Genomic DNA, 25,381 nt, shown 5'->3' on the forward strand with positions numbered 1-25,381 from the left:
TAGCAGGGCTGGAGTCTTGCCTCAGTATTGCTGGTTTCAAACTGGAGCAACTCCAGTGGAGCCAAACCTCATCCTTCATCAGCCAAGGATGGAGCAGCTGATCTGCAACCCCAGCAGTGAGGAATGATTCCCACCCTTTTCTTGTCTCATTTGGTGACACCTGCAGCCTTGGAGAGATCACACAACTCTATTCTCCAAAAGCAGCCAAAAGCTCTTGAGCTGAAATCAAATGCCTGTGGGCTTTGAACAACCACTTCTTTTTAAGGACCTGCTCAAAATAGCAAAGCCCTAAAATCTCTCTTTTTGCTAAGAGGGGATGCAGGGACCCCAGCCAGGTCTCAGCAATGAGCACAAGACCACCTGCTGCTGGAAGAAATGGCCCAAGCTGGGTGGGGAGATGCTGCCAAGATCTGCTCAAACAGACATGCTGGCTTGGACCAAGCTGCCAGACTCACCCTTCAGGAGGAACTGGATCTGATCCACCCAGTCTTCAGCTTCTGCTGGGCTTGGGGCTGTGAACTGGAGAGAAGTTTACCTGTTATCGTGCTGGGTCTTATATGTAGGAAGAGGAAAAAGATTTTCAGCTAAAATAGGGGATGGAGACCCTGGATCTGCCGTTGTCTACCTTGTGACTTTGGGAAAGCCATTTCACTTCTTTATCTCCGTGTTCCAAACAGGAAAGCAAGCGGAACAAAGCTAGACTGTCCCAGAGGAAGGCTGTCAAGCCTAATTCATTAAAATAATTCAGATGAAAACCACAATCCCCATTGATTCTGGATCAAGACTGTACATCCAAAATCTCCTGAAGCTTGGGAAGGCTCTCAGGCACACTTTGTGGATTGGGCCAGGTTCTTCATTACACCACCCCAGATGCTCAACAAATTGAAGGTTTAAATTTAACCTGGCTCTGAACTGCTGATGTAAAAGAAGGACTTTCCAAACCCCATCCTCTGCTGCTTCTAAACATGGTCTCTCTCAACTCTTGTGCCCCACAAGCACAAAGAGAGCCCAGGACCACTCTTGTGCCAAGGGAAGGTCCATGCTGAGATGACCTGCCAAGAAGGAGAATCATTGGGACCTTCTGTTGTGCCTTTTGGTTTGTTTTACCAGGAGGTGGAGATTCCCAGCCTTCCCGATCCTACAAGTCCAGCCTGCACCTCTGCCTTTGGACCTGTGACTGTGTGCTCTCATGCCTAGTGTTTGGACCAGCACAGAAGGTCCATTTCTTCATCCAATTCCTACCTCATAGGTGCGTTTGCCAGGGCAGATTAACTCAAAACAGCATCTTTTCCGAGAGTCTTTGCGGAGATGGGAAGCCAGCCGGGCGCTACAGTTCTCAGTGGGGATGATTCCTTTAGGTTGCTTGCCTGGAAGAAGAGAAACGTGCAAAATCTGGAGTCTGCCCCTTTTTATCAAGCTCCCAGCACTGCTGGGTGGTGCATCTGCTGCCCACGCAGGGAAGTCGAGGCACAGTCCATGGGAAACAGCAAAACCCCCTTCAACTGAAGCACATCCACCCCCAGGAAATCCGAAGGGAATATTATATTATCTTCATAAAGACACAGTAAAGAGGATGCCCTTTTGAGCCTCAGGAGACTGCGAGCAGCCAGCGGAAGGCTGCCAGGGTCAGAAGGCTGCGTGAGATGAGCCGGTTGTAATGAAGCAGAGACCACTGTGTACTCGGGGAAACATGAGACCAATGATTATTGTGCTGGTAAGGAATTATCAGGCTGGCGTACAGAAAGAAAAACTTAGTGGGGCCTTTGGGAATTGGCCTACAGGTCTTGTTGATGCACACACATGGCTGGTGTCAGCCAGGGCAGAGAGAGAGAGAACCTCACTGCAGTCATCTGAGGCACCTTTCTTTAGCCCAGCTCATTATTTCCTTATGAATCTTCTTGAGGAAGCGCGGGATGCCATTCAGTCAGCTGCTCATAACCTTTTTTTTTTTTGATTTGTAGATCTTTAAGAACCATCCAGAGGTGAGGTCAAGCCCTAGATGAGGATTTCAGCCCATCGATAACAGGTTTGTTTTATTCTGCTGCCTTCTGAAGACCACTTGGAAGATGCTGCTCATCCACTCCAGGAACAACCAAGTATGAAGCCTTGGCTACCAACCCAACAACCAGACATCAACCCAACAGCCAAACATCAACCCAACAGCCAAACACTGCCCCTTGGCTATCAACCCAACAGCTAAATATTAACCAAGCAACCAAATATCAACCAAACAACCTAATAGCAACCCATCTACCTCTACAAGGAAAGCCCAGGCAGCCCATGGCCCTGCACACGCCCTGCCAGGGTGAGAGGAACTAGGCAGCTTGTTTGGAAACAGAAGGTGCTCAGGATCCTCAGACAAAAGATGTGGAAGAAGGATAAAGACCCAGCTTCATCCCCACAATCAGTCGGAGTTTAATCCTGTCCTAGCTGCCAACTTGGTCATCGTAAACCAAGGATGTCCGTGTGCGTTCTGGAAGCCGTTGGCACACCGTGTCTCTGGATGTGTGGAACAGAGGAAAGGCCATATATCTAATCATGCCAAAGTCTGCTGGAGATATTAGCTGTCTGTTTATGTGTACCTGATGGAGCATGACTGCAAAATATTTATATACGCTGACACATGGATTATATATGGTCACGCAGGGGGTAGGAGCCCAGCTGATGGCTAATGGAAAACTTGGTACAGCATTTGATTTACGTACAGCTCTCTTCCTGTGTCTCTGTTCCACACCTATGAAGGTGTTTGGAGGGGAAAAAAACCCAAACCAACAAAATAAAAGCAAGCTGAGATCTACCTTTCCAGGAGAACCTGTGTGTTGTGTCTTGGTAGGGAATTAAAACCATCCCATGGTACATACTTTTTTCTTGTCATATATGAGCCCGTCCTTCAGGAAGGGCTTTCCCACTTTTTTCCAGCCCTGTCCGTGCCCCGAGCCACAACCTACAGTTTGGGGACTGGAGGCAGACACCTTCCCACTTACTTTTCTCATTGGCGTAGTAATAAAAGGTCCTTCTGGTGAGGACGCACCACCGCTTCTGCCACTCTGTCCCGAAGAAGCTGTGCTCTAGAAAGGAAAGGACAGCAAAAGAGTGAAAAATAAAAAAGTCTGTTCTTTCAGCACATACTTCAGATGAATATTTAGGGGAAAACAGGTTTTTTTCCCTACCAAAATCCTGCAGATTTCTGGCACAAAATTCAAGCAAGTGAATTTAGATAGAGAACCTCAACCAAGGGAGGAAGACCCAGCCTGTCCTACATGGCTGGAGCCCCTGCAAGCCTTCTCCAGCTCTCCAGCAGGGCTGAGCCGAGCTGAACTGCTCTGACCCTTAGTCCTGCAACTGGGAGGGAACACAGCTATGGGTTAAACCCCCCTGAGGTTTAAGCAAATATCTGTAATTGGAGCAGGTTAAAACATGCACAGGGCTGCTTATACAGCTCTGCCCATAGCCCTGAGGAAACCAGGGCTGTTCTCACCTCCTACCCCCTGCCATACAGAAAATAAATCAAGATAAAATCTGAGTGATGAGCAAATAATTTGTAGCTTTCACAAGAGTCAGTGAAATCAAGATAAACCTGCAGCTGACTCACAGCCCTTATCTCAATTTGCTAATGTGTGTGATGCTCTGGACTACCTTGTCTTCACTGTGGTTTTATCCTCATTAGGTAATGCTCATTAGAAGGGCATATCTTGCCTTACAGAACTGGGCTGCTGCTTAATTCGATTTCTGGGGTTTAAACATTGTGCAGTTTGATGATCGGCAAAAGGGAATAAATAAAGGCTGTGCCCTCCCTGTGTGTGATGCCTCAGAAAAGCCTGCAAGGTTCTGGATGCACCTACAGATAAACCAGCATGAAAGATGGGTTTTCCTTTTTGTTCTTCATCTGAACGTCTTCATTCTTGGTAATTCCAAGGTGACATCCCCAAACCTTTTCTTATGATGTACCTATCAGGCCTTACCTCGAGACCTCTTCTCCAGATATCCTTGCTTCAGAATGTTCCCCGTGTCTTGAACAGGTTTCGGTGCCATCTCCTCCAACCCTACGGACAGCAAAGTGAAGGAAAGCTATGGGATCTCCCATTCACACAACCCCTCAGCACAAAGTTCTCAACCCCGAGGAAGCTTGGGAAGGCAGATCAGCATCTGGAGGTGAAAATCATGGTCTATCACAATCTCATCAGCCGTTCCCCATCCTGGTTGCAGGCTCCCAGAAGTCTTCAAGGAAACCAGGACCACAGTTCGCACAGCTACACAGACCTGAACCCAGTGGGCTGAGGCTGGTGCTGGCTCCAGCGGCTGATCCAGAGCCCCTCTCCAGCTTTCCTGGAGCCCCTCTCAGTCCTGGAAGCTGCTCAAAGGTCTCCTCGGAGCCTTTTCTTCTCCAGGTTCAATGACCCCAACTCTTCCAGCCTGGCCTTGTATGGGAGGTGCTCCAGCCCTCGGATCATCGTTATAAATGCCACAAATTCCCTCCCCAGCACCCAGACTTGGCAACTTTATCAGCATGAAGAAATTCTGGAATCCCGGCTCACAACAGCTTCTCTTGTTTTCTTAGCGTGTCTCACTAACACCCAACTCTCATCCCAGTCCATCCCTTTGTCACCTCCCTCATTCATGGCCTGTTTTCATTTTTGTGTTTTTTGGTTTGCAGACTCTGGGCTCACTATAAATCCTCCTCAAATGGGTCTCAGGGTGAAGGGCAGGTGCAGACGCGCAACGTTTGGGTTGGTGGAAAGGCTCCCCTGCATCTGTCTCCTCTGTTGGCTGGAAATTGGATCCTTCAAAGACCAAATCCTCGGCTCGTGCAAAGCTGTCTGAGGTGATTCAGACTGGGGGAAGCCTGGGGTGCTGTGGGATTGCCCCTCTGCAATTCCTGGAGGACACGGACAGCCCCTTCCCACACAGAAATCTCACTGCTCCCCAGCACCTGCCCAGCATTAAGGCTTTTCTCTAGCAACGCTGAGCATCTGACTTGCAAAAAAGCACATTGTCTTCTCGAAGCCAAGCCCCATCCTCTTTTGCGAATGCAAATCTAAATGTCATTTTATGGGACATCTATAATTATGAAAATGGGACGGTGCTGCCGGACGCACGCCTGTGAGTATGAATATTACATTAATGTGCCCAACGCCAGCGCGCTGATCCCGCTGGCAGGAGCATAAAAAATGCTTGAGTGAAACTTTTATTTCCACGTTAAGAATCCATGCCCCAGCGGGGTGACGGAGGCAGCCCCGGCGAGATCCCATCAGCGCCAGCGCTCGAATTGAATTACCCAGGGGGGAAGGCAGGAGCTGCGAGTGCTGCTTCGCTTACTTAATTTCATTTACTTTCAGTCCATTATCAGCATGGGGCTTCCCTCTGCCCCCGCTCCCCCAAGAAATCCGGCATGCAGGATGCTGCTGTTGCTTTTGCCAAGGCAGGGATGGGTCTGGCCATCCTGGTCCTCCTCCTCCTCGGAACGCGCTTTCTGCTCTTTCCTCAGTTATCAAGAGAGATTGAGGGGAGCACAAGGATCTTTCAGACACCACGAAGAGCGACCAAAGCAGGGAAGCAGTAGGGATGTGATGGGAGGCAGCAACAACCTCTTCCAGCCCTTAATCTTCTCCCTTCAGCCATCATAGAATCATAGAATCACCAGGTTGGAAGAGACCCACCGGATCATCGAGTCCAACCATTCCTATCAAAACCATCGGAGACCTCTGGGCTGGTTCCTGCTGTCTCAGTTGTGCTTTGCCCTATTTGAGATCAATTTGCCATATAAGCAGACCCCGTGTTTCAGGTTATTTGTGGCCCTGGCTCCTGGGGGCTGCGGTGCCTCTGTGGCATCACCTCTGCACCCCGGTCAGGAGCCCAGATCTCTCCTGCTCTGCGAGGGCCACCGTGCCTCAGTTTCCCAACAAGAAAATAAGAGTGCAAGGAGACTCCCTTCCTCTTAAATACTCGGTGGCTACTCAGACAAACTAATACAATTAAAGAGAGGTTGCAAGGGCTGATTCGATTGCAAAGGGCTCTGGCAATTTTAAGTTTTACAGCCTATGACACAAAGATCGCAGCTGTAACCCGCGCGTTGCACGCGGCCTCTCTAATGCAGCCCTGCTAACGCTGAGCTGGGAAGATTAAATCTCCACAAGGTGGGTGAGTGCAGGGGACATGGTGCTCAGGGCTCTGCCTGGCTGCAGAGGGACTGGGTCTACATGGGGCATCCCTGCCCCTCCCCACGTCCCCAACCTGCCCCTAACAATAATCCAGATGGTTTTTGCTGGCAGCAACCAGCTGAATTAACCTGCAAAGACAGTCCCTGGGGCGACTTATTTCTTTCAACCACCCTAATGGACACCTAGAAGATGCAGAGGTGGGGGCCCAGCCCAGAAAACTCTCTGCTTTCTGAGGGCAGAGGATTTATCTGCCCGCTAGACTCTGCCAGATGCTTCTGCCCCAGGACCACACAGCTGGCAGGTAAACTACAGGTCACCACATCTAGGGCCCCAAGCGATGGTAAAGCCAGCCCATCACCTGATCATCCGTTCCAACCACTAACGGCCATTCACCACTTATAAAAACAGAGGAGGAAAAGGTCTTAAATTCATCTAAGAGAGACCTCCGTGCTCTCCCAGACACACGGTCCCTCTCTGGTTGCTCCCAGCACAGCGTGGCAGGGCTACAGCTGTTTGGACAGTCTCAGGGGTCCCTTCCACCCTGGCATCTCCCTGATCCACCCTTTGCCCAGCAGATAACTGGTACCGGCAACGCTGCTCCCTCCACGCGCTGTGTGACCTGAGGCTGAGCCCCATGAGCACCCCTAGATCCCCCAGACCCTTCCCAGTGCCACCAGCACCAGCGTCTCCTCCACCCCCTGCAGCCTCAAGTCTGGGTCCTGAGGGAGCCACTCATCCCCAAGGATGAATTTCCCAATCCCCGATCCACATCGCTCCATCTGGAGCTCCTGCGGAAGGGCTGCACATAGGCAGCACCGGGAATAGCTCTGGGCTGTGAGCCCGGAGAGCATTTTTCTGCAGAGAATACAAAGATGCAGCATTTCAGGAGTGGGAGAAAACCGAAGCTGGAGACCCACATCCACGGATGCAGGAGCAGACAGCAGCTCCTTCTTTTTCCCTCTTTATTGCATCTCAACCTTTACTGCAATTTGCACCCCTTGGTGCTGCTGAAGGATGCTCTCAGCCTCACAGGCTTTGCTCCTGCACCAGGTTGAACCCAGGACCCCAGCCGAGTGTCTGGCTTTGCTGACTAAAAGGCATCTTTGCAGCAAAGTTTCTAGGAGTTTGGCTGCCAAGCACCGTGACCGTTCCACCCCGTCCTCGCCATGTCCTCAAGGACCTCTGGGTTTCAGCTCTCGCCCCTGCGGGCTCTGACTCATCCACACCAGCTGCACAAAATGTCACAGTAGCTGCAGCCAAAGGCGCCCGCGGGCTGCGTCGGTGCCCACGCTGTCACATCAACCGACTGTTCAAAGGGATGGAGCACGGAGGCACGACGGTTACAGCTAATTCCCCACCCTCCAGTTTATTCACCAGGCTCTAATGTGCCAAGAGCAGCTTCTGCTCTCAGGGGCTTCGCAGGGAACACCCAAATACATTTCAAACCAGAGCACAAGTGGCTGTGATTTCCCCAAGCTGCGCTCTTTTTCCATTGAAGCTAATGAGAACAAAAACAATCAGAAAGAGACAAACAACCCCTCCTGCCGGCTTCAAAGTGAGACAGATTCAGGAAATGCTGAAAGCTTTTGGAAATCTCCCCCATCGCCAAAGTCTGATGGCAAACGGGTCCAGGACGTGGGGCTAATGGCACTAATCATAGAATCATAGAATCACCAGGTTGGAAGAGACTCACCAGATCATCAAGTCCAACCATTCCCATCAATCACTAACCCATGTCCCTCAGCACCTCGTCCACCCGTCCCTTAAACCCCTCCAGGGAAGGGGACTCAACCCCCTCCCTGGGCAGCCTCTGCCAGGGACCAATGACACTTTCCGTGAAAAATTCTTTCCTTATGTCCAGCCTGAACTTCCCCTGGTGGGTGGCATTTGTGGGTCCATTCAAACACAAGGCTTCTCCAAGAAAACCCAAAGAGCTGTTTGTAAGCCACGCTCCTTCTGGTTTCTGATGGGAGAACGATGTTTCCCATATTGAAACCTCTACCTTTTTCTAAGATCCAGAGGATCTTGAAAGCATCTTCACTTTCTCCCATCACAATTGGTACAGTATGAATGGACTTGATGACCTCAAAAGGACTTTTCCAACAAAATGATTCTATGACCCACACAGGTACAGTTTCTCCTCTTAAACAAAGTTCCCAGCCAGTTCTGCATCACGGTCCAGTCCCTGTGGGAGAAGGAGAGTGAGCTTGGCCACTCAGCTCCAGGCTGACAGAATCATAGAATCATTTGGGTTGGAAGGGACCTTAAAGATCATCTAATTCCACCCCCCCTGCCATGGGTATGGACACCTCCCACTGCATCCAGTTGCTCCAAGCCCCATCCAACCTGGCCTTGAACCCCTCCAGGGATGGAGCAGCCACATCTTCCCTGGGCAACCTCTGTTCCAGTGCTAGAATCTGTATCCAGAAGCTGGATGCCTTGGGCACAGATGGGCAGAAGCCCTTTTCAGTGCCCTGCAGATACTGCAACGTCATGAAGAAGCCAGCAACGGGCACAGACTGATGTCCCTACCAGCTGGAGCAGGAGGAGAAAGACCATGGTGGGAGGCAAGCCACCATCCATCAGAGCGGTCCCTCCAGTCCCTGTCTCTCCATCCTCCTGCTCCAGGTCACAGCAAACCATCTCGGTGCCTCCCAAGCCCTCGATGCTCCTCGGACACACTTCCCTCTGCACTTTGGGAACACCACCAAACCTTTCAGCGTCTTGGAGACGGCTGAGGATCATTTATCACGACGGGAGCAAAATGAGCAACTACTTCAAAGAAAATGGGGAACTAAACAATTGTCAACATGGATCACATGAAATGGATCTTGTGCCAGACTAATTTTATTGCATTTTTTGAGCAGGAAAATAAGAAAGTAGATGAAGAAAAGGCGAAGCACAGCAGAGAAGATTTATTCAGGCTTCAGCTTGACTTTTCAAAAGAGGCCAGTAAGCAAAATTCAGGGTGTATCCACCCCAGGATAACTACCTCGATTGAAAACTAGTCAGCAAGCAGAAGGCAGTTAAAATCAATGGCAACAAATCATTGAGAGGAAATTATCAACTGAAATATCCCTGTGTTCAGCCTCAGGAGCAGTTGTTCTCAGGCTCTTATAAGGGCCCTTATAAGTTACAAGACATCCCAACCCAAACAGTCAGTCAAAAACCTCCAGCTAAATGCAGCGCTTTGTAGAATTATGGAATGGTTTGGGTTGGAAGAGACCTCAAAGCCCATCCAGTTCCACCCCTGCCAGGGGCAGGGACACCTCCCACTGGATCCAAGCCCCATCCAAACTGGCTTTGAACCCCTCCAGGGATGGGGCAGCCACCACTGCTCTGGGCAACCTGGGCCAGGGCGTCCCCACCCTCACAGGAAAACAATTCTTCCCAAGATCTCATCTCAGTCTCCCCTCTTTCACATGAAAAAATGTTCCCCCTCATCCTACCCCTCTGTTCCCTGGTCCAGAGCCTCTCCCCAGCTTTCATGGAGCCCCTTTCACTACTGGAACCTGCTTTGAGGTCACCCCGGAGCCTTCTCTTCTCCAGGCTGCACAACCCCAACTCTCTCAGCCTGTCCTTGTACAGGAGGTGCTCCAGCCCTCAGATCATCTCCATGGCCTCCTCTGGACTCACTTCAACACATCCAAATCCTTCCTGTGCTGAGCACTTCAGAGCTGGATGCAGGATCCAGGTGGGGTCTCACCAGAGCGGAGCAGAGGAGCAGAATCACCTCCCTCGCCCTGCTGGTCCCATAGCTTGGGATGCAGCCCAGGATCCTTGGAGGCAGGTGGGGAACTGCTAAATGCTCCCTTGTAGCAGCCAGTACAGACCAGTATTGAAGGCAGGATCCAAGATGAACTGGTCCTGGGCAACAGTAGAGGCTTTTGACAAGTGCTGACAGTCAGGAGCAAAGACAAAATCCATGGAAGTCGCTCAAGAAAACCACAATTCTCACCTGGGATTGAACGATGCCTGATTAACTGCATTGCCCCGATGTCCTTGTTGGACTGTAATTAATTACCAAACACTGATAAATAGGGGTTGTACAGATGGACCTTTGTGAGACGCCGAGTTAGTGTTGGATTCATTGTTGGTTTTCCAGAGGAGCCCATGGATGTGGGTTGATGATTGATCAGCAAACAAGAGAAGAGACAGTCAACGGCAAGGAGTTGACTGGAGATTGGGCTGAGATTCAGCCCAAGAGGGTGGAAAAAAGCCTCTGCCTTTTATTGGTGTTTTTAATTCCATCTGGAAAATTAAACAGCAAAGTTTGAAGTTCAACCAACTTTGCCAAAGGAAAGAAAAAAAGGAAAACAAGAAAAGAGAATTCAAAGCGGAGGCAGAGCCTTTGGCCCAAAAGTTTCCTTCCAAATCACTAAGTCTATAATTGCAAAATAAAAACCACTAAATCTCAATATCTATTTGCACAGCTCATTAGCCAAGGGCTCACACTCAGCAAAGAAGGAAGAGGAAAAAAACCCTTCAGCAGCAAGCGGATTTGGGGAGTTGCCATGGAAACCAGCCCTTCACAGCCGCATCTCAAAGCTCCGACAGGGTTGTCTGTCCACCGGCTTCCCCAGGATGTGATTTTTTAAAGTCCTCTTAAAAAAAAAAAAGGCATAATGTATGAAATATATAAATATATAATCCATGTAACTCATTCCCCTGTTATTCCTCTCCCCCAAACATAACATTATGTCAGCCATTCGACCTGCTGTGCTACCGGGACAACATGATTTACAGCGCGAAAAGGGAAAACCTAAATCATCACGTAATGAAAACATTAAAGTTAATGCATCACAAGTGAGGAATTTATTACCATTAACTCCAATAAACAGTTATAAACCACCCGTCCTTTCCTGTCCACGCGCAGGGACACGGGCGCGGGGACTTCATTAAGCTCAACTTTCTTTTCTTCTTCACGAGGCCGCTCATGTGTGCCCCACTCGGCCACCATTTATTGTTAACCGGACTGGCTCATTTTCCGGGGACTGGTGGAGGTTTGAAGGCCTCATCCATTTCCTTCCATGGGTGGTTCGGCGCAGACAGATGGAATAGGAAAGTTCACAAGACGTGCAGCTCGATGAGTTTATTTAAACGCCGCTGAAATATATGCTTTGACAAAAGCCAACCCTCACCCTGGCCCTGGACGTCGTTACTCAAAGCGGCTGATGGATAAGTAATAACATATGGGCACGCCGTGTGGTTCCACCGGACACCATCCCACCCCAGGGTGCACTTGGCCAAATATTTGCTTCTCGCTGATGTTACGTCACCACCTTGGAAACCTAAGCTCGACATCCAAAGCCTTATCGAAACCCCCACCAGCGCTGAGGACCACAGCGGGACTGGCTGGTCCATCCCTCTTTCACCCCATAGCGGGTTTCAGGAAGGGTCCCAGAAGAGCTTTGGATGGAAGCTGTGGGGATGCAATAACAGGCACCACCATCTGGTTATTAATTACTGCCTCACGCCAGACATCTTCGCATAAAAACACCCCTGGCTTCACATGGAGCTGTGGGTCTGATCCATTGACGGTGCTGATGGGTTCACTAGTGCAAGGCTGCCAATAAGGATGTGATAACCTCCAGGGAGGTTCTTCTCCCTCTGGACTCGGCACTGATGAGACCGCTCCTCGAATCCTGGGGTCAGTTCTGGGCCCCTCCCCACAAGAAGGATGTTGAGGCTCTGGAGCGAGTCCAGAGAAGAGCAACAAAGCTGGGGAAGGGGCTGGAGAACAAGAGGAGCGTCTGAGAGAGCTGGGGGTGTTTAGCCTGGAGAAGAGGAGGCTGAGGGGAGACCTCGTTGCTCTCTACAACTACCTAAAAGGAAATTTTTCACGGAAAGGGTCATTGGGCACTGGAACAGGCTGCCCAGGGAGGGGGTTGAGTCACCTTCCCCTTGCTGTGCGAGCAAAGAGATGGTCTTGGCAACGACCAGTGCCACACAGGTCCCCTCACCGCTTGTTCAAGGTGCCTTTAGAGATGCTTCACTGCAGAGAGCTAAAAGCAGAGAAGTGGAAGAGCAGGAATGGGATGCGGTGTTGCAGGGGGGACCTAAAAGACAGCAGGAGATGCAACCCTGCTGCTGCGTGCTCAAGCAGAAATCCTTCTTCTCCTTTCTGCTCCTCAAGCAAAGGCACCGGTGATTATCGATGCAGGGTGCAGCTAAGCAACGTTGGCTCCTTCTGCCAGGAGGAAGGTTGCTCAGCTGTTCTCTGGCTTCATTAAACACCCACTTGTGGAGCTAGCAGGACTGAATACAGAGATCCAAGGGGTTTTCTACACCCATTTCTCCTCATTCCCAGCAGAAGCAGGTATCTTACCAAGAAATTTCCCACTGGAAATATTTCACCAACTTTAATATTCTCTGGAGTTTTGGACTGTTGTCATGTCCACCCTGTGCTGTGATAGGACATCAGTCCAGATGTGAGCACGATGGTTTGGGTCCAGCCCCAGAAATCCCTCTTGGCCTTCCTCCCCCACGGGCACCAGAAAGGGCTCGGCTGCTCTGCAGAGGCATCACAAAACTGTGACACCCCAAAAGACACCAAGCCCAGCAAGCCTGAGCCCTCCCATGTCTTCCAGGACCCCAATCCCTTCCGCATTTTTCATCTGTGAACGTTCCTGCCAGGAACAAATGATGAGGATAAAGGAAATAAAAGAAACAGCCAGAGATGGGAACACTAGAAAGGAGGGACCCAAGCTGCAAACACCACCTCTCAGTGCCCACAGCATCATGTTGAGCTGCTGGGACATCTGCCTGGGCTTTGAGTGGGATCCTGGCTTCGAGGAGCCAAGCTGCATCGTGTTTCAATGCCCCATTGTCCCTCCCTGCATCGCGACACCATGCCCGGGAGCTGCTCAACTCAAGCCTCTCACCACAGCCACAAATCAGCACGGCAAAATTCCCAAAAGGAAGACGTCCTTTCAATTCCCAGGGGCTCGATGAGGCTGTGGAGGGACCAGGCACCTGTTGGCTGAAGCCTGTCTCGCAGCTCAGACCTTTCATCCCTATAAAAATTCTGAACCACATCATCGTCAGCCTTGACACAAATGATTCCTATAGATCAGCGCGGAAAATCGAGAGGATTTAAGGAGAGAGGAGGGTTAGGAAAAAGTAAAACAAACGACGTGCAATTTTTCAAGCGGAAACAATGGCAATATGAAGATATATAGGTGTCAGCCGTTCTGTAGGAGGCAGGAGGCTGTGCTCTTTTACCTCTTACAGTGTCACTCTCATGACCTCTACCATTTGAAATGCTTTGATTCCACTTTGCCCAAGGGATCTCTGAGCGCCAGGGAAGAGATGAGGAATGCCCGTGCCTGACCTCACCTCCACATTGTCTAACGACTGACGGCATAAATCAGTTTTTCCCCTCCACAGACCTGAGCGTCAAGAACCCGTGTGAGAAGGCTGGAAATATTAAATGATTTCCCTGAGGGTTTTTCACCGCTCCTTGGTTTCTCTCCTGTAACTGCAGAGCTGTGTTTCACGTGAAGAACAACTTTCCCGCGAGACCTCAATTTGTGTCGAAATTGGATGGGAGGCGGTGGGCAAGAAGTATGCTGGTGGCCAGAATCCACCCCGAAGGGGAGCAGAAGGGGCATGGTGAAATCCACAGCCCAAACTCACCATGCTCATCCTTCCTGGCCTCATGCTAATAAAAACTGGTGCAAGTCCACTAAAGAGACATAAAAGAGAGGTCGGTGAGGCTGCTAAGGTGAGGGGTAGGAGAGGTAGGAACCATCCTGCCGCCGGGGACAAGGGGAATGAGCAAATCCCACAGAATGAATAGAACCAGAATGTGTTCTCGGTGTTCCTCAGCCTAGAACCACCTCAAGAAGATGCCCAGCTTGTGGGATGCAGAGGGATCCCAGACCTCCCAGAGGGTACTGGAAGCTGCAGCAACCCCAGATATTGGGGCTGCATCTGCACAGGATAGAGAAGCAGAGCCGACGTGCAGGGATAGTGAATGCACATGTGAGCTGCTTCCCCCTGGACCTTCCTAAAGGGATTGTCCTGTTTCTCTAACCCTGATGCTGACATGTTGCCACCTTCTCCCCAGTCGCTGAACACCAGGGCAGGCAGAGCCATTTCGCTGCCTCCTCCTGAATTTCATAGACTCATAGAATCACCAGGTTGGAAAAGACCCACCGGATCATCGAGTCCAACCATTCAATTTGGAGCATTCAGTGCCTGGTGTGGTCACCCCATAACCCCAAGAAAACTGGCAGGAGCTACTCCTGATGACAAACGCATTTGTTCCTCCCAGACGGTATGTAAGAAGCCCCTTCCCTGCCTGCACACTTGGACCCAAGCACTGGAAATGGCACAGAGAGATTTTAGGAGAGAACCAGGTACGAGTAGGGCAGGCAGGGACTGAGGGCAATCAAGTTCTTAGCCCTGGGTTTGACTCCGCACACCCAAACGGGGCAGCAGAACAGTTTACAGCCCGTCCTGAGCCCAGGGCTGGAATGCCTGCCTGGTCCTGCCCAGTTGGGATGGGCTGAGGGCAGCCAGCAGCACCAACCAGGGATCGAGCCACCCTGACTGGTTTCAATCCAGCTTTCAATTCCACAGCAAGCCAATAGAAGACTTGGGCGATCAGCTCAGCTTATTTTAGGCATATTTAACCAAGCTTTTTGCAGCCTTTCTCTCCAAAGCAGGCAGCCCACATGTACCTGCCCACCGATGCATCATTAGCTGCTATTTGCACAGCGCTTGCCAAACTTAAAACCCCACTGAAGTGCTAAGCAAGATCATTATTCCATCATTCAAACCCAGCATCGCTCCTTAAAAACAAATTTTGCAGGTAATTAGTTCTTGCTGCTATTTACAGTTTCGCCACCGGTTTGGCTCATCTCAAAAGTAAGATTGAGGCACTTTGGTGGTCGGTTCCTCAGCAAAACCTCCCCTTGCATCTCCACACGGCGCTGCTGGACCCCGCTGGCCACCTCCCTGGGTCACAGAAGAACTGTGGTGGCCCCATGGCCATGAGAAGGACCTCAATGACCCCACGGGCACAGCCTCCCCTGCAAACCCTGTTTGCGATGGCTGTGGGTTAGGATTGCATCCAAGTAAACCAAAGGCAAACCAGATTCCTGAGCTCCCTGGCACGGTCTAAAGGTCCCAGTTTGATACTGGAAATCGTTATCTCATCCGTGTGCCTCCTGCGATGATAAGAAAGGCCCTTGCTAGGGCTCAGGGCAGTGGGCAGGAGGAAGCCGCCCTTCCCGTAGTTATTAAACCCTTGCATTTCAAACGAGCAGCCTGGGTCTCCTGCTTCCCTTTCATCCAGGCTCGGGTCTATTTTTTCCTTGCTTTTCCTGCTTCTGAGTAATTGTTAGAAAAGTAAAATCAACAGGTCGTAAAATGATAAAAGCGCCTTCTCTGGTAAATCCCCCCCTTGGGCTCACTTCTCCTCTCGCTTTACACTGATAAAATGCCCCTGCCTTCCCCGGAGCCCTTTTGATTTACATCACATACCTCAGATTACGAAAGAAACGTTGATTTTCTGATATCAACACACCATGAATCTAGACACACCCAGCCTAGCTCCGCGCGTCAAATAAATCAGGAGCAGAGCCAGGAATAGCTTATATACGAGCAATAGAGCTTCAACTACACCGTACTGATACGGGGAGAGCAATCCAGCCTCCTTAATGTAGATGGTTATATCCAAATAAAGGTGCTTTATGTCAGTATAAATTATTCTCTCCCCATTTAGGGATGCCTTTCTACAAAATGAATGTGCGGGAGCAACTGCCAATCCGGAAACAGATAGATTGTTTAGAAAAAAAACTAAACCCACCAGGAAAGCCTCATGGAAAAGGAAAACGGCGCTGATGGCTTCTTCCTCAGCAAAACTTGGGGTTCCTTCAGTCCCATGGGGCTTTCCCACTCTATCTCTTTCCATGCAGATTTGTGGGCCCCTTGATGTGTCCCCCAAAGGTCTGAGCAGGTTGGGACCCTCCTTGAAAGAGGCACTGGGTGCTTCACACGATGGGAGGGCAACCAAGAGGAGATGGGAACAGGGTCATCTCTGGGAGCCACCACCACCTGGGAGAGATGATGGGGACAGATTTTTTAGCAGGGCCTGTTGCAACGGGACAAGGGAGAATGATTTCCAGCTGAAAGAGGGGAGATTGAGATGAGATCTTGGGGAGAAACGTTCTTCTGCGAGGGTGGGGAGACCCTCGCCCAGGTTGCCCCATACCTGGAGGGGTTCAAGGCCAGGTGTCCCTGCCTGTGTTCCACCCTGCAGGGGTGGAACTGGATGGGCTTTAAAGACCCCTTTTAAGAGACACCTTGCATGGGATCGGGGTGCATTTTAGCGGTGTTTTACATTTGAACTTTTTATTCACTTTCTTAGGGAAAGCTGGGAACTATTCAAACAGGTTGATAAAGTTTGCTTTTACGGCAAATTTAACATTTCTCATCACTAACCACACTGCTTTTATGCAAAAATATTTCAATCATTATGTAGCTTGACAAAACATTTATTTGGGTACTTAAATTTTGTGTTATGTCACAAAACGGTGAAAGATGTGGGTTTTAGGAAGTGATTATTAACTTTTATTCACAGTGAATGTTCAGCACTCTATGGCCCAAGACTGAAATTCAAATAAAAATATACAAAAGCGATGTTTTGGATTTTATTGGTAAAATAAATTTACTTTTAACATGATGGATATATGAAGGGGAAAAAATTAGACCCTATTAAATTGAAAACTGATTTATTTAACAAAGGAAGCATTATCAGTAGTGGCAGGAAGGGGTTTAAGGTTCCTGGTTATCACATCCTTCCAGCTGGCAGATCTCATCCTCCCAGATCTGATCTCCTCTTCTAAAGTTTGAACAAAATCAGAGGTTGCCTTGATTAGCCTTCCAGGATTTGACTCTCCATGAGAAAGGGAACTCAGCTGCTGCAGCGTCTCATGGAATTGCAGAATCATGGAATGGTTTGGGCTGGAAGGGACCTCAAAGCCCATCCAGTCCCACCCCTGCCATGGGCAGGGACACCTCCCACTGGATTGGAGGCTCCAAGCCCCATCCAACCTGGCCTTGAACCCCTCCAGGGATGAGGCAGCCACCACTGCTCTGGGCAACCTGGGCCAGGGCTTCTCCACCCTCACAGCAAAACATTTCTCCCCAAGATCTCATCTCAATCTCTCCTCTTGCAGCTTAAAACCGTTCCCCCTCGTCCTATTGCTCTGTTCCCTGATCAAGAGCCCCTCCCCAGCTTTCCTGGAGCCCCTTTTAGTCCTGGAAGCTGCTCTAAGGTGTCCCTGGAGCCTTCTCCAGGCTGAACAACCCCAACTCTCTCATCCTGTACTCTTACGGGAGGTGCTCCAGCCCTCAGATCATCTCCATGGTCTCCTCTGGACTCAATCCAACAGCTCCATGTCCTTCCAGTGCTGAGGACTCCAGAACAGAACATCACTCTGGGGGGTGTCTCACAGAGCAGAGGGGCAGAATCCCCTCCCTTGTCCTGCTGGTCCCACAGCTTTGGAGGCAGCCCAGGATATCAAATTAAAGAACATCATCTCCCTGTGCCTCTGTTGTTACGTCTGGCTCAGGACCTTCCAAACATCCCAGGACTAAGGGGACTCTCCTGGGTGCAGGGACTCGCTGAAGGCTCTGAGGATCAAGTCTAGGGCTTTGTATTTTTATTTTTGAGCTTTGCCTTCCTTCATCCTCCCTGTGCCGTGAGCGCTGGACCAGCAAAGGGCTGGGGCTCTCTGCTGCCAGCACAACCCGGGATTTCACACCTCATTTTTTCCCAACCTTGCACTGTTATTCCAGCAACTTCCACCTCCCGACCGCTCTGGTTTAACTTTCCCTTTGCATTTCCTGCTTCCCAACTCTTTCCGGGCTCTGGCACCCCGAGGTGAGGCTGACACGAGTAAATCTGGTGTCTGTGAGTCCTCCCAGGCTCCCTCGGTTCTGGCTTGGCTGGGCACGGAGCCACGCGGGAACTGGGAACTGGGGAAGCATCCCTGCAACCCAGTGCTCCCTTCAGCAGGGAGGAGAGCTCTGCCTGCATCCTCGTGGGAGGAGGATGCTGGAGGCTCCGGTGTTGGGTGATACGGGGCAATTAGATTAAAGGATCTTCCATTAGCGAAGAGTGAGAGTTTGCTAAGTGCGGTATCTGTTAGCGCAGAGTCATAACAAACCCGCAGATAAATGAAGTGCCAGTTACCTCCTTCAGAAGAAAAAAAAACCCCAACCCAGCAAAAAAAGAGCAAGCTGCTTCCTCTTGGAAAGCTCTGGACTCCTGAATCCCCTGACTGAAATCCAAGTATCAGTGAGGTCCAACCCTGCAAACCCATTTCTAGAAAATGAGCTTGCTTAATAAAAAAATTAAGGATGTGTATTGAAAGGAGACAGCTGGGAATGCTTAAGGTGGGACAAGATTTTAGGGAGCACTGAATCACAATGGTGATACATCGCACGTGGGTCGGGATGTTACAGGAGCTGGGCATCACCAGACCGGGCACCAGGGGATGCAGCAGCCCTGGACGGCCTCTACCTCACAAGTTCAGACAACTTTCTGCAGGGCATGAGGGAATTCTCTGGAAAGAGACCATCATCCCTTGCAAAACTCGTTTGACCTCACTGTGTCTCACCCGTCAACTCATTTAACTGAAAATTTACGCCACTTTGCTCACACCGGTCCAGCTCAGCCACGATGTGAGTTTCACACCCGCGACGAGCCCTGCTCCATCCTCCATCCCCTCCACCCTGTCCCGCACAGCCAGGGCACCCATAGGGGAAGCCAGGAACACCCTAAAAAGCACCGAGGCAGAGCCACGAGGGCTGGGAGCACGCAGGGAGCAGCTGGGATGTCAGCACGTGCAACTGCTCCAAGAGCAGGAGCTGAGGTCGCTCTTGGCCTTCCCATTTTGGGGGCACTTCTATTATTATTTTCCCATTTGGGGCACTTGCGATCCCAAAGCAGCTCCCTGAGGCACCACCCTGCAGCGGGGATGGGGCAGGTCCTGCTTGGCAAGGAGGAGCTGCCAACCACACCGCCAGGCAACGGGGATCATGGAGGCAACAGACCTGGACCAGTTCTCTGCAGCGGGGCAAACCAGGAAGGAAATTCCCTGTTCCTTGCTCTTTACATCAGGGATCAGCTCCAGGGCTCTGTGCTGAGCTGGTTACCTGCTCTCCTTAAAACCTCCAGCCATCCTGGCACAGCGGGCAAAGCCGAGCACGGCGGCATCACCCCAAGCATCCGGGTGGGAAGCAGAGATGAAACTTGGCCACTGCTTTTCCTTGTTCCAGATAAGAAAATCATTTGTCACTGTGGGGAGGGGTGGGTGTCGGGGTAGGAGAAGCTGGGGGTGGGGGGGGAAAGAGGTTTATCGGGAAAGTGTCAGTCTGTCCACACGACCTAGAGAACAAATGAGGGTTTTATCACCCGCCCAGCCAAAGCCACCCAACACCTGCAGCAGGCGTGTGCCCCGGCCGCTCTCGCTCCAGCGCCGTGGAGGGAGAAAGTCACAGTGATGGATTTGCCCATCTTAATTAATGTAAACAAACAAAAGAGGAACATCAAATAATGCCCTTGACAGCCTGAAAACGGAGCCGGGAGAGCAGAGAGCGCTTTATAAAAGAAGGCCTTTTGATGTGCGGGCCACAGGATCAAGGTTTGTAAAGAGCAGCAGCTCCATATCACGGCTTATCCAAATATTTTCATTTCCCATCACAAGCTGAGAGCCAGGGGTTGATGGTTTTGTACTCTTCAACTTTCAGCTTTCACCCTGCAGCCCCAAAGCGAGCAAGCGGAGGAGGGCGGCGAGGGGTCACTCATTCTCCATCCCTCCCGACGGCGCTGGGCTTCCTAATCTCCTCACAGCAAAGAACCCAGCGCTGACACGGGGCACCTGGGCAACCCAGCTCGGAGCTGCCAGCATCTCACTCTCCTGCACGGCTGGTCACCCAGCGGATGCCCTTGCCAGTCCCATTCTCTTCTCCTTCCAGACGTGAGGGGAGGAACAGATCTGAGGGTTAGGGTGGTTCATGAGCCCAACGTGTGTCAGCAGTGTCACGCCGGCGGGATGAAGCATTACCCAGCAACGTGTAAACAGGATTAGCCTTGCTGAGACACACGAGCAAATCCTTGCCCTCTGCTCAGGCACTGGTGAGACCGCTCCTCGAATCCTGGGGTCACTTCTGGGCCCCTCACCACAAGAAGGATGTTGAGGCTCTGGAGCGAGTCCAGAGAAGAGCAACGAAGCTGGGGAAGGGGCTGGAGAACAAGAGGAGCGTCTGAGAGAGCTGGGGGTGTTTAGCCTGGAGAAGAGGAGGCTGAGGGGAGACCTCATTGCTCTCTGCAACTCCCAAAACTCCAACTCCTCCAAAGGAGGTTGTGGAGAGGAGGGAGCTGGGCTCTTCTCCCAAGGGACAGGGGACAGGACGAGAGGGAATGGCCTCAAGCCCCACCACGGGAGGTTCAGGCTGAAATTTAGGAAAACATATTTCATGGAAAGGGTCGTTGGTCCCTGGCAGAGGCTGCCCAGGGAGGGGGTTGAGTCACCTTCCCTGGAGGGGTTTAAGGGACGGGTGGACGAGGTGCTGAGGGACATGGTTTAGTGATTGATGGGAATGGTTGGACTCGATGATCCGGTGGGTCTTTTCCAAGCTGGTGATTCTACGATTCTATGATTCAGCTCCAGGCAGGATCCTGGACCTCAGAACCCAGTGGGATCCCTCCTGTCTGGCCACCCCTTTCTCCTTGACCCCTCTGTGGGGTCTCCACAAGGAGAAGAGCCATGTGCCAGGGCGCTTCCCCCGATGTTGGGGGGCAGAGAGGTGGATTATGGTTGCGGGTGTCAGGCAGAAGGGAAGGGGAAGCCCGTGTCTCAACCTGAGCAAGAACAGCACTAAAATTAGGGACAGAAGGAAGGGAGAAAAAAAGATTTACATCATAAATATCATAGACGAATTCCCGTCTTGACACCAGGGTTACATTTCGGGTCTTTTAAAAACATATACGACTGAAATCAAGTGCTTCCCTCGGCTTCTCTGGCATATTTACGGTCTCCGGGAAGGGCTCTCAGACACAAATCCCACTTTGACTTATAAAGGACCCGGCAAAGGTCAGCGCAGGGATGGCCGGGGGTGAAGGGCTCCTCTCCTGCGGCTGCAGGGCTGGGGGAACCCAGCCTGGAGGCAGGGATGCAGCCCCCCACCCACCCCCGGGCTGGTACCCAGGGGATGCTGGGGTCGGGGGTCCCCGGGTTGGAGCCCCCGTGCCCGGGCAGGGCTGGGGGAGGAGGGAGGCGGGGAAGGACCGTGTCGTTCCAGGGCTTCGCCACAAGGAAGCAGCAGAAGCCCAGGATTGAAAGCAAGAGCCGAGAGCATCGTGGTCCAGCAGCACGGGGACAGCAGCAAGATGGGACCAACGGCACCACCCAAAGAGGGGCTGTGCTGATTCCCACCCCCCACCGCTAACTGGGCACCCATCACCCAGAATCATAGAATCATGGAATGGTTTGGGCTGGAAGGGACCTCAAAGCCCATCCAGTCCCACCCCTGCCATGGGCAGGGACACCTCCCACTGGATCAGGGGCTCCAAGCCCCATCCAACCTGGCCTTGAACCCCTCCAGGGATGGGGCAGCTACCCCTGCTCTGGGCAACCTGGGCCAGGGACTCCCCAGCCTCACAGGAAAACATTTCTCCCTAAGATCTCATCTCAATCTCCCCTCTTTCAGCTCAAAAACTCTTCCGCTCATCCTACCCTTGCACTCCCTAATCCAGAGCCTCTCTCCAGCTTTCCCTTTCAGAGCTTTTCCCTGCTCTGAGGTCAGCCCGGAGCCTTCTCTTCTCCAGGCTGAACCCCAGCTCTCTCAGAATGTCCTCAAAGGGAGGTGCTCCAGCCTTTAGTCCCGATCCTGGAGCTTTTTTTTTACCTAAAAAGCCTGGAGAGGCGGGGACAGGCAAGGAAACATCCTTGGGCAGAGCCAAAGAGGTACTAAAACAAGACCTGGGAGTAAAACTGGGTTCTTCCAGCTCCTAGTCTGGTGTCTTACAGGTTAGACTGGCCAAGAGGGCTTAGACCTATCCCAGCCTGGTCCCACATCCTTTCCACTTTCCATTATAGGAATGGTTGGACTCCATGATCCGGTGGGTCTTTTCCAACCTGGTGATTCTATGATTCTATGATTCACTCATCCTCAGCGCAGCTTGGAGACACAGAAGGGGGCTGGCAGGGGGGCAGCCTGTCCCCAGCCCCATCCCACCAGGACTCAAGGGGCTCCGATACACCCAGATGATGGGTAACAGCACATTTTGCTTCAGTTTTTGGAGCTGCTGTACCTTCCTGCCCCATTTCTGCTCATGGTGGGGATGCCAAGGCGAGTGGTCGGCCCGACACGCTCTTGCCCTTCCCTTCTCCTGACTTCATCGCTTTTCCTCGGCAGACTTTGCTAAAAAGTGCTGAATACAGCACTGCTTTGCTGTAATTATTTATCCAAAGGTGGGGGATGAGGGAAACATACTGTGATTAAAAAAATTATTGGTAAAAGGAGATAAAATAAAGTATTGATCGTGTTGGCTGGATCCCACCTCTGGAAATATAAGAAAAGTGACAGGGCTGTATAAAGAATGCCAGGTCCGAAAAAAGAAGCTGCTGCTTATTACATCTGAGATACCCACTGAGTGATAAATCCAGGATGCTATAGATCAGGAGTTTATTATAAAAAGCACCAAATGTGGTTAATCAGATGTGCCCTTGGCTGCAAATCCAGCCTGACTTGGGGATTCAGGACCCAGGGGTGACATTCTGCCCAGAGCAGGGGTGGCTGCCCCATCCCTGGAGGGGTTCAAGGCCAGGTTGGATGGGGCTTGGAGCCCCTGAGCCAGTGGGAGGTGTCCATGCCCATGGTACTGGATGGGCTTTGAGGTCCTTTCCTATCCCAACCACTCCATGATTCCATAGTTCTATGATTCAGCTCTTCACCCAACCTCCAGCATCCCAGGAGTAACAGCTCCAATTAGGGATTTGCTATTAACCACATGGACACTGCTCTACGAAAATGGGGAGAAAAAGGCAAATTCCTGTGCCAGTTCTGCACCCCTTTCATACTAAGCCTTACAATTCCTGCCTGGCAGAGGGAGAGATGAGGAACAGCAGGGCTGGGCTCTGCAATCCCAATTCCCGGCATAGAGACAGGGCTGCGATGTTTAGGCAAAGGTGAGAGAGACACTGAGACCCTTGAAATGTCTCTCATCAAATCAAAACACTGAGCTTAATGGCTCTGGCTACCTTGGAGACCAATAAAAGCCCCAAAACCGGTTATGAGCCTGTGATCTGAGGTTAGAGGAAACCTGGCAGAGTGCTGACTGATTGGAGAGTTATTGGAAATAAATAAAAAGGTTGCATTAAACCTAACGGAAGGTCACAGCGCGAGCGTATCTCATGGAAGGTGACTGCCCTCATTACCCAGCCCAGGTACCCCCCTGCACCCTGGGGATGGTGCTGGTGGTTTCAAGTCTCTTTGTGGAAAAGAGATTTATCTAAAACTGATTATTGTTATTTTTGCAGTGGAGGAAGAGCACATTCATCAGGCCGCTCCGCCTTCCCCTGCTTTTGGTTACTTCACTTGAGGCACCTGCAGCCGATCTCCTTTCTGAGCCCTGAATTTGTTCAAGGATTTAAAAGTAACATAAAAACCCAGAACTAACAGCCTTCGGAGGGCAATGCAGTGGTCCTGGTCAGTTCTTCCTCACTAGGAGCTGCTCCAACTGTCCCTCATCCTGCCTGACCTGGCTGTTCAGCATCGCTCCCTCTTCTCCCCCTCTCCAAGGCATGCAGAACCTTTAGCACCAGCATATCTGCTGCGCCTATTGAATCATGGATTGGGTTGGGTCAGAAGGGACCTTAAAGCCCATCCAGTCCCACCCCTGCCATGGGCAGGGATACCTCCCACTGGATCAGGGGCTCCAAGCCCCATCCAACCTGGCCTTGAACCCCTCCAGGGATGGGGCAGCCACCCCTGCTCTGAGCAACCTGGGCCAAGGTCTCCTCACCCTCACAGCAAAACATTTCTCCCTAAGATCTCATCTCAATCTCCCCTCTTTCAGCTCAAGACCTCATCCTATCACTACACCCACCCAGAACTTAGGCTGTATTCTCCTGTAACCTAGCAGAGGTAAGACGCAAAGGGCTTATCTCCACAGGAGATACCTTATCTCTCACTTTTTTAGCCTCCTTTGAAAATCCTCGCTTTCTAGACTGAGGAGGAAACCCAGACAGGGAAGATGATGGAGGCATTAAACAAACCAAACACCCAAAAATATGAGCACGGAGCAACAAGGGCTCGCATAACTTCGTATACCACTTTGTGTAACTTCAGAGGCCACCGCCCTGCATTTCTCCCTTGACATCCCTGTAAAAACGCAGCTTTCCTTCAGATATTTGCCCCCAAAGTACCAAGTTCTCATAGGAAAAAAAACCAAACATTGAAAATAGCACTACAACCAGTGGAATCAAACTGGAAGCGCCTGGGGGCTCAAGTCCAAAGAACCAGGGGCTGCGGCAAGCTTGATAATTTGCCCCAGAATCTCTAAATCTGAAACTACTGTAACCTCTGTCCCATCCCCAAGAGAGCTCTCCCGTGGGAATGAAACGTCTTTCCATCTTTACAGCACAAAACCAAGCTGGGATGGGTTCACCGCTAACTTTCTCCTCCAGGAAGGGAGACAGTGTGTGTTCCTCCATCCCTGAGGACCCTCTCAGTGTTGAGGGAGGGAAAGGAGCACGGTGAAGAATTTGTAACCGTGCATGTAGAGATGACATTTATAGGGCTCTCAAATTGGAAACTGTACATTTTATTGCACTCTCTGTCAAAAAATGCAGTTCCATCAGAGGCGAGAACGACAAGGGAAACAACCAATCAATATCTGGTCCTCTAATATCTGGACAGAAAAAAATCATTATCCTGTTACTTTTATTATGGCGTTATGCTTGAAATATGATAGTTTGAGGTTGTTTCCATTACCTAGACAATTTTTAAGGGGTCTTTCCCTCCCCTCCGCCTCTAGCTCAATTCCCTTGGGGCTGAAAATGAGAACAAGTCCCTTGAGGAGGAGATCTGGAGGTCCTGGCTCCCCCCAGCCCTGGGATGGGTATGTTGGGAACCTCAGAGATCCCAGCCACCTCTGGAGAAACCAAGAGGCAGAGACAGCCCTTGTCCAAGAGTGCGTA

At 51.0% G+C, this 25,381-nt stretch overlaps 1 protein-coding gene across 1 annotated transcript in view; it reads right to left on the minus strand.

Moving 5' to 3' along the window:
* SKAP1 (src kinase associated phosphoprotein 1) overlaps positions 1 to 25,381 on the minus strand; it is a 161,834-nt gene that overhangs the window by 28,546 nt on the left and 107,907 nt on the right. Inside the window, exons 5-8 of the mRNA XM_069876863.1 lie at positions 3,963 to 4,043; positions 2,985 to 3,068; positions 1,243 to 1,367; positions 456 to 519 (exon numbers count right to left, since the gene is read on the minus strand). Coding sequence (XP_069732964.1) covers positions 456 to 519; positions 1,243 to 1,367; positions 2,985 to 3,068; positions 3,963 to 4,043 — 354 coding nt within the window. The remainder of the gene's footprint in view (positions 1 to 455; positions 520 to 1,242; positions 1,368 to 2,984; positions 3,069 to 3,962; positions 4,044 to 25,381) is intronic.

The sequence above is a fragment of the Phaenicophaeus curvirostris genome, chromosome 26 (assembly GCF_032191515.1).
Source record: "Phaenicophaeus curvirostris isolate KB17595 chromosome 26, BPBGC_Pcur_1.0, whole genome shotgun sequence".
Taxonomy (NCBI): Eukaryota; Metazoa; Chordata; class Aves; order Cuculiformes; family Cuculidae; genus Phaenicophaeus; species Phaenicophaeus curvirostris.